General features: G+C 42.6%; 2 protein-coding genes across 2 annotated transcripts; one reads left to right on the top strand and one right to left on the bottom strand.

Annotated features, from left to right (window-relative positions):
• Window positions 1–1,640: 1,640 nt before the first annotated feature.
• Window positions 1,641–3,010, top strand: LOC137815651 (uncharacterized). Its single transcript, XM_068618764.1, has 2 exons — window positions 1,641–1,807; window positions 1,879–3,010. The coding sequence occupies exons 1-2, from the start codon at window positions 1,641–1,643 to the stop codon at window positions 3,008–3,010; spliced, it is 1,299 nt and encodes a 432-aa protein (XP_068474865.1).
• A 4,982-nt stretch (window positions 3,011–7,992) lies between these two features.
• Window positions 7,993–12,137, bottom strand: LOC137813751 (nucleoside-triphosphatase). The gene is made up of 9 exons (XM_068616166.1): window positions 11,829–12,137; window positions 11,572–11,700; window positions 11,415–11,471; window positions 11,248–11,340; window positions 9,292–9,497; window positions 8,907–8,998; window positions 8,604–8,818; window positions 8,328–8,517; window positions 7,993–8,228 (listed from the first exon to the last, which is right to left on the bottom strand). Exons 1-9 carry the CDS (start codon window positions 12,066–12,068, stop codon window positions 8,086–8,088), a joined length of 1,365 nt encoding a protein of 454 aa, XP_068472267.1. The 5' UTR covers window positions 12,069–12,137; the 3' UTR covers window positions 7,993–8,085.
• Between the last annotated feature and the right edge of the window lie 6,767 nt (window positions 12,138–18,904).

Raw genomic sequence — 18,904 nt, 5'->3', positions numbered from 1 at the left:
ACCTATATCGTTGTTATATTGGAAACATGAAGCTTCATGTTAACCTACCAAGGTACAGGAGAGAAGGGCTTGAGAGATATGGTAGAGCATTATCGGGTGAGAAAAACAGAAGCGGTGGTAGTGTTCATCCTTATGTTCAGAGGAAGAACAAAGAGGAGTGGAGGAAAAAAACAGGAAAGGAGGCTCTTAGAAATGACGTCGTTAAACAGTCTTATGCTGAGGTTGTTAGAAATTCACGACTAAAAAACATATCTTGCCATGGATGACAAAGAGTATGGTAAGGCACATGAAGGCCGAACATAACTTTGAGCTTCTACAGGAAGAATGCATTAAGGGGGGATGAGCATGATCAAGGTGAAATATTTGGGTGACAATATCGTCCTTATGACGCCTAAGGCAGAGGAAAGAATGAAAGACATTGTTAAGCTTAATAATGATTGGTTCGTCAATTTATTTAAAGACATTAAACCTTGATTAGAGTCTCTTGTGGTAAGTTATAAACGAGTTTGGGTTAGATGTTATGGACTACCTCTAAATTTATGGAGTAAGGAGTGTTTTTCAAAGGTTGCGGAGGAAGTAGCAATGCTGGTGGAGATTGACGAAGCTACTCTGTCTTGGAATTGTCTGGAGTATGCCCAGTTTAAGGTGCGTGTGTTAAAGTCTCTCAAGGTAGAGTTGGCTAAGGGCTTTTGGATTAATGGGGTTTTGTACAACATTACCATTGTTGAGGAGGTGAATTATTATGATGGAGAAGATAATAAATGCAAGTGCGTTTATAACCATGAAGGCTCCTCAGATAGTGTATCGTCTTTTGACTCGTTCGTTGAAGATTCTTTGGTTTCTGCAAACTTAAGTAATGAAGAGGGGGGAAATGAAGGACGGAGCTACTGGTGGCCGAAGAAAAGTAGAGGGGAAGGTACGACTTCAAAACAAACAAAAAAGGATTTGCAAGGGGAATGTGCAGTAGGTGTAGAGATCTATCAGCAAAAAAACGCTTCTTCTTTCACACAAAAGTATCTGAGCCCACAGGGAGTAGCTACGGAGGGGACAGTTGTGGCTGTCACACAAAAGGTTAATGTTGCGTGTGAGGCGATACAAAACTCCCTGACTGACCTAGTAGAAGTGGTGGAGTCGTTTAGTCATCTTAGTGCTAAGCCCAAATTAAATGCGGCTCAGTCTAGGGGAACTGGTTCACATGCTCATTTGTGTACCAGTGTTGGTTGCGTTTCAGAGTCAGGGAAAACTATTGAAGGAGTATGTGATTCAGAACAGGATGAAGGCCAAGTGTCGACGTCAGAGATTGAGAGGGTGGTGCAGTCGGCGTCTGAGGGTAAAAAAGGATTTTCCAGTCCGCAAAGTAGTCCAAAGGATTCTTGTACAAATCCAACCAATCTCCTAAAAATTATTGAGGTGGAATGTAACGGGGGAAATACGAGGAAGCAGAAGAGTGACATTGGGAATGGAGGGGAGGACTCTACAGCATCGAATGAATGTCAAACCCCAAAAAGAGTGTGTTACCTACGCTCGTTGTGGGAGCAAGGGGCCCGAACGGTTCAGCGGCGGTGGCGCTCTAAGGGGGCATGGGTTCTCTACACTATGGGTATAGATATCTGACCAGGTCAATCTCAAATTCCTATGCTATGTCTGATTCTGAAATTGTTGAGTGCGGCAATAATCGTATTAGGAAAAAGTGTGTCGAATCTGAATCAACCAGAATTTGGAACTTAGGCAAAAATCTGGGGGCGTCAAGCTCACGAGAGGATGGTATTCTGATAAAAGAAATGGAGCTTTTGGAGGTTAGGGACAGGCAAGTCGTGAGTAAGTCGAAGAAGGGTGATAAGAGTAGTTGTATATGATTATTGTTAACCTAAATATCAGAGGGTTAGAGGGAGGAATAAAAGCAAAATATCTTAAGCATCTAATTGCTATGGAGGGTGCGGATTTTGTGTGCATACAAGAGATCAAAGTTACGGAGTTCTCTGATAGGAGGTGCTTTGATTTGTGGGGGGATAGTAAAGTTGGTTGGGTACATAATGAAGGTGTAAACGGGGTAGGGAGTACCTTATCTATGTGGCATAAAGAAGCTTTCATTTACAGTTCTCACGTTATTGGAAGAGGTTTTATAGCTGTTGTCGGTCTCCATTCTAAATCAAACTGTTTATGTGTTATCGTTAATGTTTATGTTGCTGGTTCTCTAAGTGACAAGGCTGCCATGTGGGATGCTCTGTCTGCTATCAGAAATTCTCATCAGAATGAGGTATGGTGTTGTTGTGGAGATTTTAATGTTGTCAGGTGTGTAGAGGAAAGGAAAGGTGTGGAAGGTTATTCGAACCAGAAGAAGGAGATTAAAGATTTTAATGAGTTCATTGATAAGAATCTAATGGTGGACATACCTATTGTAGGTAAAAAGTTCACGTGGTACAAATCAGACGGGTCTTCTAAAAGTAGATTAGATACAATACTAGTATCCGAGGAGTGGCTTCAGATGTGGCCTATGAGTAAGCAATATGTGCAACCAAGGGAGGTTTTGGATCACTGTGCTATAGTGGTCAAGTCTTGGGCTAAAGACTGGGGTCCCAAGCCGTTTAAAACAATAGACGCTTGGCTTTTGGAACCTGGTTTCAAGGAATTGGTGAAGGAAAAGTGGAACACTTATGAGGTGCAGGGAAATGGTATCTCTAAATTCAAAGATAAATTGAAGGGTGACCTCAAAGAATGGAATAAGAGTGTTTTTGGGAATCATGAAGATAATAGGCGTAAGATCATGAAGGAGATTCAGAAGCTAGATACCAAGGATGCAAACTGTGATCTCTTGGAGGGAGAAAATATGAGAAGGCTGGAGCTACTTAGCCAACAAAAGCTTGTAGAGAAAAAACTGGAATCTTTAAACAGACAGAAAGCTAGATCTATATGGTTTAAATATGGGGACGCTAATACCAAATACTATCACTCTCTTATGAGGTGGAGAAGACTCAGGAATGAAATTAAAGGAGTAGAAGTGGATAATTAGTGGTGCGAAGAACCGAAAACTGTATGAAGGAAAGCTAAACGAGTGTTCGAGCAAAGGTTCATGGCTACCTCTGGCCTTGGTGTTAAGCTTAGCTTTGTGGACTTCATGTCTATTCCTGAGGAGGTTAGCTTGAGAATGGTAGAGGGGTTTTCTGACGAAGAAGTAAAGGCTGCAGTGTGGATGTGTGAAGGATCGAAGAGCTCGGCCCAAATGGCTTTAGTTTTAATTTCATTAAGAGCAATTGGGAGTCTTTAAAGAAGGATATCATGGATGTTGTGTACGTGTTCCAAGAATATGGAAGCTTTCCAAAGGGTTGCAATGCATCCTTCATTGCTCTTGTTCCTAAAGTGAAAGACCCAGTTATGATTGATCATTTCAGGCCTATATCTCTAGTGGGGGCTTTATATAAGATCATAATGAAGGTGTTGTCAGGTCGCATCAAGGAAGTCATGGCTATGATTATAGATGATGTTCAGTCAGCCTTCTTGAAAGATAGGGGGCTGTTAGAAAGTGTCATGATGGCCAATGAGGTGATCGACGAGGTACGGAGAAGTAGGAGGAGTGGGGTGTGTTTGAAGATAGACTTTGAGAAGGCATATGACTCAGCTAGGTGGAGTTTTTTGTTGGACATGTTACATAGAATGGGGTTTCACAGTAAATGGGTAAAGTGGGTGAAGGGTTGTTTGGAGACAGCTACGGTATCGGTTTTGGTTAATGGTAGTCCAACGGAGGAGTTCCATCTTTCACAAGGATTGAGGCAAGATGACCCTCTGGTTCCATTTCTCTTCCTTATCGTAGCAGAAGGCCTGGCTGGGCTAGTTCGTAAAGCTTTAAAGGAGAACTTTTTAAGTGGTATCAAGGTGGGAAATATGTTTCATGGAAAGTTGGTTCAGGGGATCAAATCAATTTCTAGGACGATGCCTGGGTGGACAAGAAAAAGCTTAAATAGTTGTTTCCCAGGTTGCATATCATATCTCTAGATCATGGAAAGAAGGTGAGTGAGGTAGGCTTTTGGGAGGATACGGAGTGGTCATGGAGGTTAAGGTGGAGAAGGTCTAGATTTGAGTGGGAAAGCATTATGGAGGTAGAATTGATGAACCTTATTATAGGGAAGAGTCCGAGAAAGGAAGTCGAGGATGTAATGGTGTGGAACAGGGATTCAAATGGAGTTTTTTCTGTGAAATCTGAATACCAGACTTTATGTCAGTCTCCCAATGGGATATCGCATGATGGGTACTCACTCCTATGGCAAGTTAAAGCGCTACCCAAGGCTCTGTTCACTGCATGAAGGGTTTTGATTGGGAGACTTCCAACTTATGAAAATCTCACTAGGAGAGGTATGGTCGTCAATTCCACTATTTGTGTGCTATGTAAAGCAGCGAAAGAATCAAATCATCATCTTTTTCTGTCTTGTATCTTTGCACAAAAAGTGTGGTCACTTTGTCTCAGGTGGATAGGTATCTTGTCTATTCAACACAAGGACCTTATGAACCACTTTGAGAGCTTTCACTTAGTTCACTTATCTTTCAAACAAAATCAAGTCTGGAAGGAAGTATGGGTTGCAATTATCTGGAGTATATGGGAACAAAGAAACTTGGTTGTGTTTAAACAAGGGGTAGTTATGTTGAAGAAATATTTCACTTACGCTTTTAGCTATTCATTTTCTCATTGGGTTCTATATCCCGGTCTGTGTCTGCAAAGTTATTGAAGTGGAGGTTGTTGATACACGAGCTATAAGAGAGGGGGTTACTGGAATTTAGAATGAAAGGAAAAATTCAGATATGTTGGACTAGGAGTAACTGCTCTGGTCTGTTATTAAAAGTTGGGAGGCTCTGATGGATCGTGTGCTGCGGAGATGCAGGTTTGGTATAGGGACATGCTGGGCAACATGTTTTTGCTGTTCGTCACAGGGTTGAGTGAAGCGCGGTTATAGGCGTTCAAAGAGGTTAAAATCTGTAAAGCAAAGGAGCACTTACGGTCAACATATGTAGGTTAATGGAAGTAGAGTGGAAGAAAGAGAAGTGCTGGCTTGTGTTTATCAGTATGATAAGGAAGAAGGAGGTTGTTTCTGGATGGTAGGATACATAGGGATTGTGACTGGAAGCAATAAAAACGTAACTAAATCATGGAAGCAATAGAATGCCAGAACAACTCCTTTCCTTAGAACTCTTTGAGTCAAGTGTCTGGCTTGGAAGTCGTATGGGGGAGTAGGAAACCTATTTCTTGGATCTAAAGCTAATGGTTCTGTTGTAGTTAAAGAAAACTATGTAGTTATGTTTTATCTATGGCACTATGACTATGATTTGTATGTGGTCTATGACTATGATTTGTATGTGGTATTGTGTTGGCTGTTTAATGAGGGGACACGTGATGGCACCACTTAGTTTTTTGTCTTTCTTTTTGCTTAGTGGTGCAAATTCAAAAGGTTATGTTTCGGGATCTCAATTTGGCGTAGAGAATTATGGTTTGTTGGTTAATGGGTGTGGTTCTGTATGAGAGTATCGAGCATTGGTCTTTATTTTTCTTTGTAATATGTTTGGGCTACTTGTAGGGTGTTTTGTTTTTGAAACCTTTATCTAAGGTTGATGCAGGGAACTATGGCTCCTGGGTTAAAGTACCCTTAAAGTATCTCTTTTATTTTATTTAATTTTTTTGTAAGAAAAAAAAAACTGATAATTATATATGTGTGCAACCCAACCTGGGAAAAGAAAAAGAAAATGTTGGAGAAACATATGTTGAGAAGGCAGTCTAGTAAAAAAATTAGTGTATTTTGAGAGAGTTTAGGTATAGTAGATGAACTACAAAAAATTTATTAAATAATAATTAAATTAAGAGGATAAAAATAATTAGTCATTATATTAATTAAATTAAATATTATTTTAAAAACTAAAAAGTATTGGTATTTAAAATTGTTTTTATTATTAATAAAAATTTATAAAATGATTTTTAAATTAATATCTAAACTAACTAAGGTTTTAACAACTAATTTAGAATATAAAATAGTAATTAATTGTTAGAATGCAAAAATTATTTTATAAATTTGTTTAATAGTTAGTAATTTGTTTAATAATTTGTTTAATAATTTGTTTAATTTATAAAATGTTTATTAATTTAATTAATATAGTAATGAATTATTTTAATTTATAATAAAAAAGATGCATGAAGGATCACGATCAAACAATCATCATGTTTAATAACTTTATTTCACACATATCAATTATCTCTGTAGTTTAGCATTGACTTAATTCATGTAAACATTAATTTTAATTTTTATTACTTTTATTTTTATAATTTTGTTTGCGCGACTTGATTAACACTATAATATAAATATTTTTAATATAAAATATAATTTTAATGTTTTTTTATCCAAAAGAGAATGCAAATTAACTTTTATTATTTATTGTCAACTCAAGACTGGGGGCTTGTGTACCGTCCCGTCCCCCGGACATTGACCAAAGGTCAAAGTCAACATGTGGTAGGATCCTTCGTGGGACCCAAGGAAGGAAGTCAACAGATAGACCGACTGAGGCATTGCCGGGTTGAGGCGTTGCCAACAGGAGGCGTCGCCTTGCTAAGGCGTCGCCTAAGAAAGGCGTCGCCAGGTTAAGGCATCGCCAAGCTAAGACGACGCAAGGAGGCCTCGGGCCTTGATAGTTCAGGACAGTAACGAAGAGAAGAGAAAAGTGACTTCAAGACCATACGTTCTAGTACTAGTAGGGGGTAACCTGACTCGTGAAGTATCCACGCCACTACTGGGAGACCCTAGGATAAATACGACCCATGAGAGGGCCACGACCAGGGGAGAACCACGTGCATGGTACGAGAGAAAGGTAGATACACCCCTAGGGCAAGTGACTGAAGATTGGGGGGCATGAGTTGGCACCCAGAAAGTCATCCCACGCGCCAGATGCACTTCAAGGAAGGAGGACTCACACAACGGATTAACCCTAAGTTGGGTTACGGCACTGTGAGGCCCTCCGCACAGAATAACGATCAAGTGAAAGTTTCAGTGAAAGTTTGCGAAGGTACACGTTAACTTAGTTACGTATCAAATGTTTCAAGGCACATTTTTATACGCTTTCAATGCGCTTCAACGCGCTTTAAATGCAGAAGGTATATAAAAAGGGGTCTTGGGTCATTTGAAAAGGACCGAGTTTTTTGACCTAATTCTCGCAGTCTTACATAGAGCACAAACCCTAGTTGCTTTACTGCGCACCCACTGTGAGCAGAAGACAATTAGGGCAACCCAGTTTTAGTATTCCAGCACAGTTATTTTCGACCACCTTAAGAGGGTGTGTCACCTTTGATATTTCTCGCTAGCTGACTTGATCGTCGGAGTGCAAACGGCCGCAAGGACACCCTTTTGTTCATTTCTTTTCAGGTATTCACGGACGGAGTGGAACAAAGGTGCCCCAGCTCGTGAGGACAAGTCACGCGCAAAGACGACCCTGATCAACCGGCAGGAACATTTATTTTTATCACTTTGTAATGTTAGTTTAACATTTGACACTAACTTTTTAAAATATTCTTCTGTCACACTATTTATCTTGACCAACTTGGCAGCATTCTTCCTATAATCAATACTGTTTTTTGACTGCTAACCATTATTGTAATTGTTACTATCATAAATAGGTACTAAAAAAAAGTCATTGATTATGGAAAAAAATGAGTTATTTGATATGTACCAAAAAGGAGTCATTGAATTTACTTTTGGGTGAGGCCGTTGACGGTATCTATACAAAGTAATTTGTTCATCGACTTTAATAGCTTTTTAATATTTGATTAATTAAATTGCTTTCAACATATTCTCTTAAATAAATAAGTTAAACTTAAAATTTAATTATATAAAAAAATAAATATACTAAACTGAAAATTATGGATTTTAAAAGATTTTGGAGTCATACATCATTAAATAAAATGAAAAAAAAATTACAGATTAATTAGTTAGATTGATATAAAATTAATTAGACTGATTCGGGGCATTTATTCCAACACAACCTCATCTAGTAGTTTAATTTATTTCTAGTATTTGGGCATCACCACTTGCATAATTAAGGTTCCACATATGTAGAAGCTTACATAAAATACATTAACTGTTCAAATTTAGGCAATGATGAAATAGCTTCTATGGCTGTGCCAAGAGGCCATGCTGTTTCCACAATAGCATCTTTATATTCAATTTCCTTAGCCAGGGTAATCTCTTGCAAAGGATCAATGCCTGGAAACAAATGTAGAAGCAATTAAAAACAAATAGATATAATATTAATAATAATAACCAATTTGTATCAAGTTCAACGTGATCATAGTGCAAACCTACCAAATCCATCAACCAGCAACGTATACTGGTATGCAATGTCCATGCATACAAATGGAACTCTTTCTTTTGAAAGATGGGGATAACTGGATTTGGCTTCTTCAAATGTTTTTCCACAAGCTCGCTTAGCCAGGTTTTCAAGATCCACAACACGAACAACGGCATTATGAGCTTTTGCGTCAATTAGACCAACCTATAGAGCAAACAATGAAATTACTATTAGTATACCTTGAGGAAAGAAATCCAAATTAGAAACTGGTGCTAAAATAAAGTACATACGTCTAAGGGTAGGTAATAGAATGATGAAGTAGCATAAATAGTTCTTTGTCCACTTCCTCTTCCACCGTCCCATATACCACCAAATGTGCAATTGTGACGAGAACATGGCTCGTTCAGTTTGAGAGCCTTAAGGACTATCTCTCTGCATGCATCATAACTGGACCCTGAACTTGGAGGGTACACTGCATACTCCACTTCTGAATATGTATAGTTCCCTATAAACATTAACAAACTCACTTCTTATTGCCATCTTTCAACATATCATCAAGAAGTGAGTGACATCAAAGCAATGTGTTTGTTTACCATCATATCCAGCCAAAATGCAAGGGTTAGCTGAACCATCGCTGACCTTCAAAATCTCAGCACGAGAAGCTTCTGTACCATAGTGCAGGTAACTGATACAAAAATTATGATGTGTAAAACTACATATTAACCATGAACTGAAGAAGTCATGTTTCCATAAACAGAATCCCTATAAACAGAGCTAGTATTTAGTGTACATCATTTTGTTTCATATTTTTATACAACAGTCGTGTTTGGATACCATGAGTTTATTTTTCTGTACTATTTCAGTATAACTTCAATATAAAAATAAACACAACAATTTCAAAAATTGTTTCTGTATTCAAGTCAGGATCAAACAAGTATAAATAAAGAAACCTGTGAATAGGAAGAATTGGAATGAAACCTGTGAACATAGAGATCGTAATTTTTGCCTTTGGCATATAGCTTCTTGATGTATGGATCCTCTCCATCAGGTACTAGTGGGGCATTTTTTGCTGTGTTCCTTGAGACGGCATATGCCATTTGAACTGATCCACCTCCAAGATCAACTACTCCAACCGTCTTTGAAAACTTCTTTCCCAACCTCCCCAATAGATAATTCACTGCCAACTGCAACTCATACAAACTGCAACTTACTTATATGAACCACTCAAATACACAACAATATATGAAAAACATTTCCCCATTAATTGCCTCCAGAACTAATAAATTATTTATTCATCCTGTTAACCTATTTTATGTTAAAAAACAAAAACATTATACATATATAGATATAAAATAATGTAATTTATTGCAAAATAAAACATTAATATATATATTATTAAGAAAGAGTGGACTTTAAGCCTAACTCAACCCCATAAAACTGACTCATAGGGTTGAGGTTTGCACCCACTTATATACAATGAAAGGCTCTAATCTCTAGTCGATGTGGTTTCTTCAACACCCCCGTCGAGTGAGACTATATATTTTGGATGGTCCGATAGCGGCCTGATAGCGGGTGACACGATAGGCCCAACACAAACACTCGCTAGGATAGGCTCGAAATGGCTCTGATACCATATTAAGAAAGAGTGGACTTTAAGCCTAACTCAACCCCATAAAACCGGCTCATAGGGTTGAGGTTTGCACCCACTTATATACAATGAAAGACTCTAATCTCTAGTCGATGTGGTTTCTTCAACACCCCCGTCGAGTGGGACTATATATTTTGGATGGTCCGATAGCGGCCTGATAGCGGGTGACACGATAGGCCCAACACAAACACTCGCTAGGATAGGCTCGAAATGGCTCTGATACCATATTAAGAAAGAGTGGACTTTATGCCTAACTCAACCCCATAAAACCGGCTCATAGGATTGAGGTTTGCACCCACTTATATACAATGAAAGGCTCTAGTCTCTAGTCGATGTGGGATCTCCAACATATATATATATTAAATTTCAAAAATATTATCTTAATAAAATAAGTAATACATTAATACTTTTTTTTGAGAGACATAAATAAAAATAATATTATATAAATTCATAAAAATAAACGATAGCTATGGAAACCGGGTTATTAGATATTGGGGGTCACAACAGGTCAAATGTTTTTCCAGAATCAATGCAACCCTGTGTTAGCTCATCGTGGTATCTTTCAATTAAAAACAATTATAGGTAAGCTCATCGTGGTATCTTTCAAAAGAATATCTGATAACATATCAACGAACAATATCATGTATACTGTCCTTGCTTTTGACAAACCCAAAGTGCTATTACCAATTTTTTATACCAAACCATAGAAGGCCAGAACTGACTAAGGAAAAAACTTTTACATTGGAATAGGATAATACAGTCACATTATAACAACGAGGTGCAAGTTTTTATATCAACGAGGTGCAAGATTTGACCTTCTACAACTAACTTTAATTGGTTAGATCTCTTTTGTTTCTTAAGCCTTTTTTCTGCTTGAACCAGATTTTTTCAAGGGTTAAGATATCTGAAGTGTCTCCATTCATTTAATTTATTTATTATTAATAAAAAATTATATATTATTATAATAGGGTGTCATGTATTTACTTCTTAGGTGTGAAAGTGAACTTTTTTTATATATATATTTAGACTGTGATACACTGAAACTCTTTTTGAGTAAATATACCCACTTCACAGTTGATTAAATTAATATTTTAATTATATTTATTTTAGTTTTTAATATAAATATTATTATATTATTTTTTGTTGTCAAATTATTAGAAAGCTTTTTACATATTTAAGTGAGTGTTAAACGTCGTGCACTTTTAATATTCTTTTTGGTTAATGAGAAAGAAAAATGAAACGTGAAATCAAATGAATAAAGCCTAAAGAGAAAGATCATATCATACCCATAGATAAGAACCTTCCTGGGTTCCATCAATTATAGCTACTGCATCTGATTGAACGTTCAGGGTACTTCTGTTCTTGAACATATCCCTAACCTAAAAGATAACAGAATGAAAACCGAAGAATATGAAAGACTATAGTTAGAAAAATGAAGCTCATGGTTAGTTACCGCATTCAATATATTTTCAGCAGCATTCCCTTCCAAAAGTCTTAAACCTGCCGTTGCCTGCATCATTAATAAAATGAAAAGACATTATGTGAAAAAGTGGTTCAGATTTTCGACCAAACTTTATTCATGTTATAGAGAAGAGAAGAGAAACACCCACGCCAAGCTTAAGAGGTGTCTTGAAGTGCAGATCCTGAGGGACAACATTTTCAGCTGCCTCTAAAAGTGGAATCAAAGATTGTGCAGCTTTTTCAGGTTTATCCGCATATGAACTCAAACCGGGTGTGACCTACAGCACAAGAACGAAAGTTATGTCTTAAAGAACAACCAAGAAGTGAAGATAGAATGATTACTACCGTTTAGATGCATGACTATAGCTTATGAAGCAAAAAATTAGATGCCGAAAAGATGGTATACCCTTTGGTGAAATTCGAGATTATTGCCAATGTAAAGGAGATCTAAGTTCTGGTCAAAATGGAAGACGTGCACTCGACTTCCAGTGCTACCAGCATCAAAAATGGCAGCATAAGAGGTAATGGCTTCTTCTTGTTTGGGGAATATCTTCCGATTAGATAGAAGGTTGTTCCCAAGATACTGGGAGGAATAGACTGTGGGCAGTAGCAAGAATAAGAAACTAAAGAGAGATTGAAACCCCATTCTCAAATCACTCTCAACTACCAATACTAATTAACATTTGCCTCGTTTATAAAGAGAGAGATCTACACTGTCCGGTATATAGAAATGAAATTAAAATTTAATGTATAATATTTTAATATTTTTTTTTTTGTTAAAGTTAGAAACAATTTTTCAATTTGGTAGGGACAGCTAAGTCCAAAAATGAAACTTGAATAGAATTTTAAACTTTATTTACAACGTATAAACAAACCTACCTACTAGATCATCTAGTTAAACACATTGTCTAGCAAGTAAGCAAATAGCAAAACATTAAAATAGATTTTATATTAGTTCACCAAAACACCAAAGTTTTTCTTCAAACAAACTTCTTAAAAGATTTTACTAGTTAAATCTAGTTAACAAACATCTCAAGGTTACAACGAGTTAAAAAATCTCTATAGATTACAATGAGTTAACAAACATCTCTAGGTTATAACTTTTTAATTGTCCTTCGAAATTAAAAACTCTTAACATATAAGAATACTCTTAGAGAGCCTACAAAGTATGCCTGTACCGACCAATCCCCAGGCGTTGACCAACCACTGGTAATGTTGGTGCCACGTAAGCGGGTCCCACGAGCAGTGCGAACCAGTACCTCGCAAAACACGTGCGCCAAAGGAGCCGAGAGTGGTCAGACATCGGTTATCAGGATGCACCGACTTGCCACTCAAGAGTGTGGAGAGGTCGGACATCGGAAACCCAAAAAGTAGAGATGGGCCACAAGAAGTGTATCCCAGATCACACACCAGTTATCAGGAAGGGAGAAGCCCAGATCACAAGTGCCCATGCATGTAGAGTGGAAGACACGTTCAGGCGTGACACAAAGTATAAAAGCCGTTGGAAGGATATGGCCAGCCAGGGCTACGATCAAGGGTGAGCTGAATGCATGGCACGTGAACAACTAGGGCACTCTCAGATGTGGGTGACCCTAGAGATCAGGTGCACGAGGAGGCATCTAGGTGGTCATCCCAACTGGAGTGCAACCTCTGACGGGATGACCACCTGGATGCTTCCTCGTGCACTTGATCTTTGGGGTCACCCTCCTCTGAGAGTGCCCTAGCTGTTCATGTGCCATGCATGCTTCTCACCTCTGATCGCGGCCCTTGCTGGCCATATCCTTCCAGTGACTTTTATAATTTGTGTCACGCCTGAACGCGTCGTCAACTCTACATGCATGGGCACTCGTGATCTAGGCTTCTCCCTTACTGATAACTGGTGTGTGATCTGGGATCCACTTCTCGTGGCCCATCTCTACTATTTGGACTTCCGATGTCCGACCTCTCCACACTCCTGAGTGGCAAGTCGGTGCATCCTGAAGACCGATGTCTGACCACTCTCAGCTCCTTTGGCGCACGTGTTTTGCGAGGTACTGGTTCGCGCTGCTCGTGGGACCCGCTTACGTGGCACCAACATTACCAGTGGTTGGTCAACGCCCGAGGACTGGTCGGTACACAAGCCCCCCAGCCTCGAGCTGTAACTCGTTCATCGAAGAGGCTAAGTCCTTGCCCCGAGTGATCTACGTGGTTCTGTACGACAGGACGTAAATATGGCGCCAAAGTGGCGTCTTTCTGGGCCTGTCTTATCTGTGCACACGTGTCTTTGATCAACGACTAGGGTTTAACGCCGCTTACGCTTCTTCATTTGCTTTTAAACTCTGGAAAATGTGCGCGTCTAATCGCTTGTTACATCATTCTCCAAAACCATTATCATTTCGCCTTCTTCCCCAAGCATTCTCATGCTCCCTCTGCGCGTCTCTGTTTTCATTCTCTATCGTTTGCAGGTATGAATACTGACTCTCATTCACCCTTATTTACTTGGTTCTGGATAACTGCCTGTTTGCTTAATCTTTGCACCGATTACTTTCTGTTTCTGGGTTCCCTTTTTATTCAAGAACCCCTGAACTCTAGGAGTTGTTGTTTCTTGTCACCGTAACATCGCGTTTGCGCTTTTCTTTCGCACGGTTCATATCTCCGTATCTCTTGAACTTTGTATGCAGGCATGGGTTTGACCGAAGAGAAGCGGGCCAAGTTAACTGATATTCTCACTCGTCTTCACGGGGTTTCTACGGACGTGGGCACCTCTCTTAAGCATGGCCGCGCCCTCGTCGCCACTGCGTCTTTGATCTGGAACAAAGATGAAGGAGTCCTTGATACGCGAGTTTTAGCTGCGCACGAAGCACGATCTGGTCAACCGACAGGAACATTTGGCGCCCACCGTGGGGCTCGTTCTAAAACGATTGTCCCACTGCAGGTTGTTGGAGGTTCAGTAGCGAGCTTTGTGGAGGTTTTTCAAGAATCTTGCAAGATTCCCCGTTCATCTTGAAGTTTCACGAAGTTTCACCGATTGTTTTCGTTTTCGTTCAGTTCTCACCGTTCGTCTTTGAAGTTTCGTTCAGTTCCACCGTTTGTTCGTGGTTTTGCTCATTTTCACCAATTGGTTTCCCAGTTTTCCTAAGTTTCTATCGTTCGTTTGCGTTCCCGCTCGGTTTTCACCGAAGGATTGTCCAAGAATCACAGTTACAGTTTGAAGTTCTTCAAGAAATTACGCAGAATGAGGACGACAAGGCAAAGTTCGACGCACATCGAGAGTGATGACATGACCATGCAGTTGGTCATGGAGATGATGTAAGCCCTACAGGAAGCGATGGCAGCATCAAAGGCTGAGCAAGAACGTATACAGGTGGACTTGGCGGCGTTGCAGGCGAGGAATGAAGAGTTATGTCGCGCGAACAAGGAGTTGCACCGCAGGTTGCGCAATCACCCGGGGAGTCGTGAAGCAGATGACCGTGAGTGTTTCACGCCACGTAGGGAGTTTCCCATGCCCTTCTTGCAGTCGATCATGGAGGCGGTAATTCCTCACACGTTCGTAGGACCGAAGGTGACGTTCACGGGGATGGAGGACCCCGAGGCACACCTCACTGCGTTCTACACGCAGATGATGTTAGTTGGCGACTCTGATGCCGTGAGATGCAAGCTCTTCATGAGCACATTAACAGGAATGGCAATGGATTGGTTTATCAGCCTTCCAGATGGCCACATAACCTCCTTCGCACAGCTCTCACAGCTATTCCAGGAGCAGTACATAGCGAACCGGGCCCTTCCACCGGTGTTGTACGATCTCTTTGATGTGAAGCAGTATCAAGGAGAGACGTTGAAAGAGTATATCAACCGGTTTGGGGCACAAGTGGTGAAGGTAGGCACCACAGAGGAACCGATGATTGGCCCTTCTTCGAGTCAATCATCAGAAACTGCCCCCGAACCTTTGCAGAGATTAGGCGTCGCACGGTGGAGCACATCGCAACTTAGGGTGAGGTGTGCGAGAAGCGTACGAGTGTTGCACCAGCAGGCCCAAGAGCGCAGTCGCGTGCCCAGCCCACCAGGGTGAACGAGGCCACGACTGGAAAGAGGGGTCAGGACAGGAGGCGCCCTTACGAGGCGAGGAAGCCCCAGGCGAGGGGGCACGCAGAGGGAAACAAGCCGGTGAGGCATAACTTTGTGGTAGAGTTGAAGGACTCAATCGTCGTGCCTAACATTGCAGACAGGCTGAGGGCCCTAGTGAAACTGATAAAGTGTTGGGACCTCACAAGGACGCATGGTGTGTGTTCCACCAAGCCTTCGGTCATCACATCAAAAACTGCTTGGCACTGGGCCATCAGTTAGATGAGCTGGTGAAAAGTGGCTTTCTGAAGGATTATCGGTCGGGTCCTCTACGGTCGCGGCCCTGGCGGTACCTGAAGAGGATCAAGCTCATGAGATGCCCATCCACGGAGAGATCCACACCATCTCGGGTGGATTCTCAGGTGGGGGGTGCACAACGTCACAGTGTAAGAGGTATGCACGCTCTGTGATGTGAGTGGCTGGGCAAGTGGCGGTGGACGACCCGATGGACGTAGACCTCGCCTTTACGAGAGCTGACCTTCACGATGACGTCCCCCACGACAACGACCCCGTGGTGATTTTGGTTGTGACTGCGGGTAGGAAAGTGCACAGAGTGCTTGTGGACCAAGGGAGCTCTGCGGATGTGATGTTCCTATCCACATTCAGTTGTCCCCTGATCTGCTGAGGCCATATACAGGGTGCCTATATGGCTTCGCTGGGGATCAGGTCGAGGTGCGAGGGTACTTGGAGCTGAGAACGACGTTCACAGATGGCACCGCATCTCGCACCGAGAGCATCAAATACTTGGTGGTAAAATCCAATTCAGCCTACAACATCTTGTTGGGAAGGCCTGGGCTGAATAGGCTAAGGGCAATGGCCTCTATGCGCCACATGAAGATGAAGTTGCCAGATCTTAGTGGCCGGGTGATCGTGATCAAGTCAGATCAGGAGGAGGCTCGGAGGTGCTATGAGAATAGTTTAAAAACAAAGATGGGCGTCTTCGCGGTGCTGGAACTCCCGGGCCAAGAGGAGACGCCCATGGATGAAGAACCCTAGGAGGCATCGCCCGAGGAAGGCGTTCATATGGGGGGAACGCCTGTCGAGGCAGAACCCATAGAGGAGACGCCCGTTAGGGCGGAGCCTGGGAATGAGGTGCCGGTAGGTGGCGTGGCCTGTGCGGAGGACACCCGGGATAGACGACCGGAGCTAGTTGAGAACGTTGTCAAGAGGTAGATAGGTGGCAGAACCTTTCGCCTGGGGCGACGCCTGAGTCAAGAGGAGCAGGACCAGGTGGTGGCCGTCATTTCGCGCCACCAGGACGCCTTTGCATGGACCGCCTCGGACATGCCCGGTATTGAACCGGATTACATATGCCATCATCTAACCATGGACTCCAAGGTTCGACTGGTATGGAAAAGAAGAAGAAAGTTTAATGAGGAGAGGCGCCTCGTCGTGCAGGAGGAGACGAAGAAGTTGCTGAGCGCCGGGCACATCAGGGAGATCCAGTACCCTGATTGGCTGGCCAATGTGGTCCTGGTGAGGAAGGCGAATGCGAAGTGGAGAATGTGTGTGGACTTCACGGACCTGAATAAGGCGTGCCCTAAGGACTCGTATCCTTTACCCAGCATTGACGCATTGGTAGACAGTGCTTCGGGGTGCAAAATGCTGAGTTTCTTGGATGCTTTTTCAGGGTACAATCAGATCAAGATGCATCCCCCTGACGAGAGCAAAACGTCATTCATGACTGAGACATGTTGTTACTGCTACAAGGTGATGACGTTTGGGCTGAAGAAGCGGGCGCCACCTACCAAAGGTTGATGGATAAGGTCCTTGCGACCATGTTGGGTAGGAATATGCAAGCATATGTTGACGACATGGTGGTGACCTCGCATAAGAGGGAGCGACACACAGCTGATCTGGAAGAGCTGTTTACCACCATAGCCAAGTATCGCCTCAAGCTGAACCCTGAGAAGTGCGTCTTTGGGGTCGAGGTGGGTGAGTTCCTGGGATTCATGCTCACTGAGCGGGGAATAGAGCCGAGCCCCGATAAGTGTGCAGCAATCATCGCCATGAGGATCCCAACCTCAGTGAAAGAAGTGCAGCAGTTGACGGGGCGTATGGCAGCCTTGTCAAGGTTCGTATCTGCCGGTGGAGATAAGGGCCATCCATATTTCTAGTGCTTGAAGAGGAACAACCGCTTCGTGTGGACAGAGGAGTGTCAGACAGCTTTCCTCAGGCTGAAGAAGTACTTGGCAATGCCTCCTATGTTCTGCAAGCCACAGACAGGCGTGCCCCTCCGCTTGTATTTCGCGGTAACGGAGTGGGCCATCAGCTCCGTGCTGGTTCAAGAGCAGCATCAGGTGCAGAAGCCTATATACTTCGTGAGAAAGCAGCCCTGGCAGTGGTGTTCTCTGGCAGGAGGCTCCGCCACTATTTCCATAGTTTTACGGTGGTAGTGATGACGGATCTCCCCATCCAGAAGGTGTTGCAGAAGCCAGATGTAGCTGGGAGGATGGTTCGCTGGGTGGTGGAACTATCAGAGTTCGATATAGTATACGAGCCCAGGGGATCCATCAAGGGACAGATCTATGCAGACTTCGTCGCAGAACTATCACCGGGAGGCGCCCCCCAGGAAGTGGAGCTTGATTCCCAGTGGCTGTTGTCAGTGGACAGATCCTCGAATCAATAAGGAAGCGGCGCCGAGATAGTCTTGGAGGGGCCCAACGGGGTATTGATTGAGCAAGCCCTGTGGTTCGCCTTCAAGGCAAGCAACAACCAGGCGGAGCACGAGGCCCTGATCGCAGGAATGCTTTTAGCGAAGGAGATGGGCGCGCAAAGCCTCTTGGCGAAGAGTGACTCGTTGCTGGTCACGGGGCATGTGACAGGGGAATATCAAGCAAAGGACCCGCAAATGGCTGCGTATTTGAGGTACGTCCAGGTGCTGAAGGGAGCATTCGCGGCGTTTGAGTTGGTGCACGTCCCAAGAGAGCAAAATGCCCGTGCTGACCTGCTCACCAAGCTGGCCAACTTAGGCAAGGGGGGAAGGCAGAGGACGGTCATCCAAGAGACCCTCAAGGCGCCGCGAAAGTATGTAGCAGATAACAAAGTGAATGTCCTCCAGGTCAGTGCATCCAAGGGAAAGCCGGAGAGTCATCGGTCTTTGACTCAGGAGACGGCGAGAGCCCCTAGCGTAAGAGTCTATGCGACCTCGCCCACTGAAGGGGACTTCATGCAAGTGTGTGCCCTGGAAGAGGGAGACACCTGGATGACCCCCTACAGACGCTACCTTGCAGATGGGACCCTCCCAGCAAAGCCAGAAGAGGGCAAGAAGGTGAAAAGGAATTCTGCAAGGTATACCCTGGTGGATGGGATGTTATTCAGGCATGGGTTTACACACCCAAACTTGACGTGTGTAAGTGGAGATGAGTGCACAAGGATAAT

This window comes from Phaseolus vulgaris, chromosome 1 (assembly GCF_051622355.1).
Source record: "Phaseolus vulgaris cultivar YP4 chromosome 1, ASM5162235v1, whole genome shotgun sequence".
NCBI classification, from domain to species: Eukaryota; Viridiplantae; Streptophyta; class Magnoliopsida; order Fabales; family Fabaceae; genus Phaseolus; species Phaseolus vulgaris.
The sequence above is the reverse complement of the archived record's forward strand: the minus strand, read 5'-3'. Positions and strand labels throughout refer to the sequence as shown.

Excerpts from the sequence above, each read along its gene's own strand:
- LOC137815651 (XM_068618764.1), top strand. The coding sequence starts at position 1,641 with ATGTCTGATTCTGAAATTGTTGAGTGCGGCAATAATCGTATTAGGAAA. Across the intron at positions 1,808-1,878 it reads CTTTTGGAGGTTAGGGACAG|AGGGTTAGAGGGAGGAATAA; the intron begins GCAAGTCGTGAG and ends CCTAAATATCAG.
- LOC137813751 (XM_068616166.1), bottom strand. The coding sequence starts at position 12,068 with ATGGGGTTTCAATCTCTCTTTAGTTTCTTATTCTTGCTACTGCCCACA. Across the intron at positions 11,341-11,414 it reads CTGAAAATATATTGAATGCG|GTTAGGGATATGTTCAAGAA; the intron begins GTAACTAACCAT and ends GTTATCTTTTAG. Across the intron at positions 8,819-8,906 it reads CATTTTGGCTGGATATGATG|GGAACTATACATATTCAGAA; the intron begins GTAAACAAACAC and ends TAATGTTTATAG.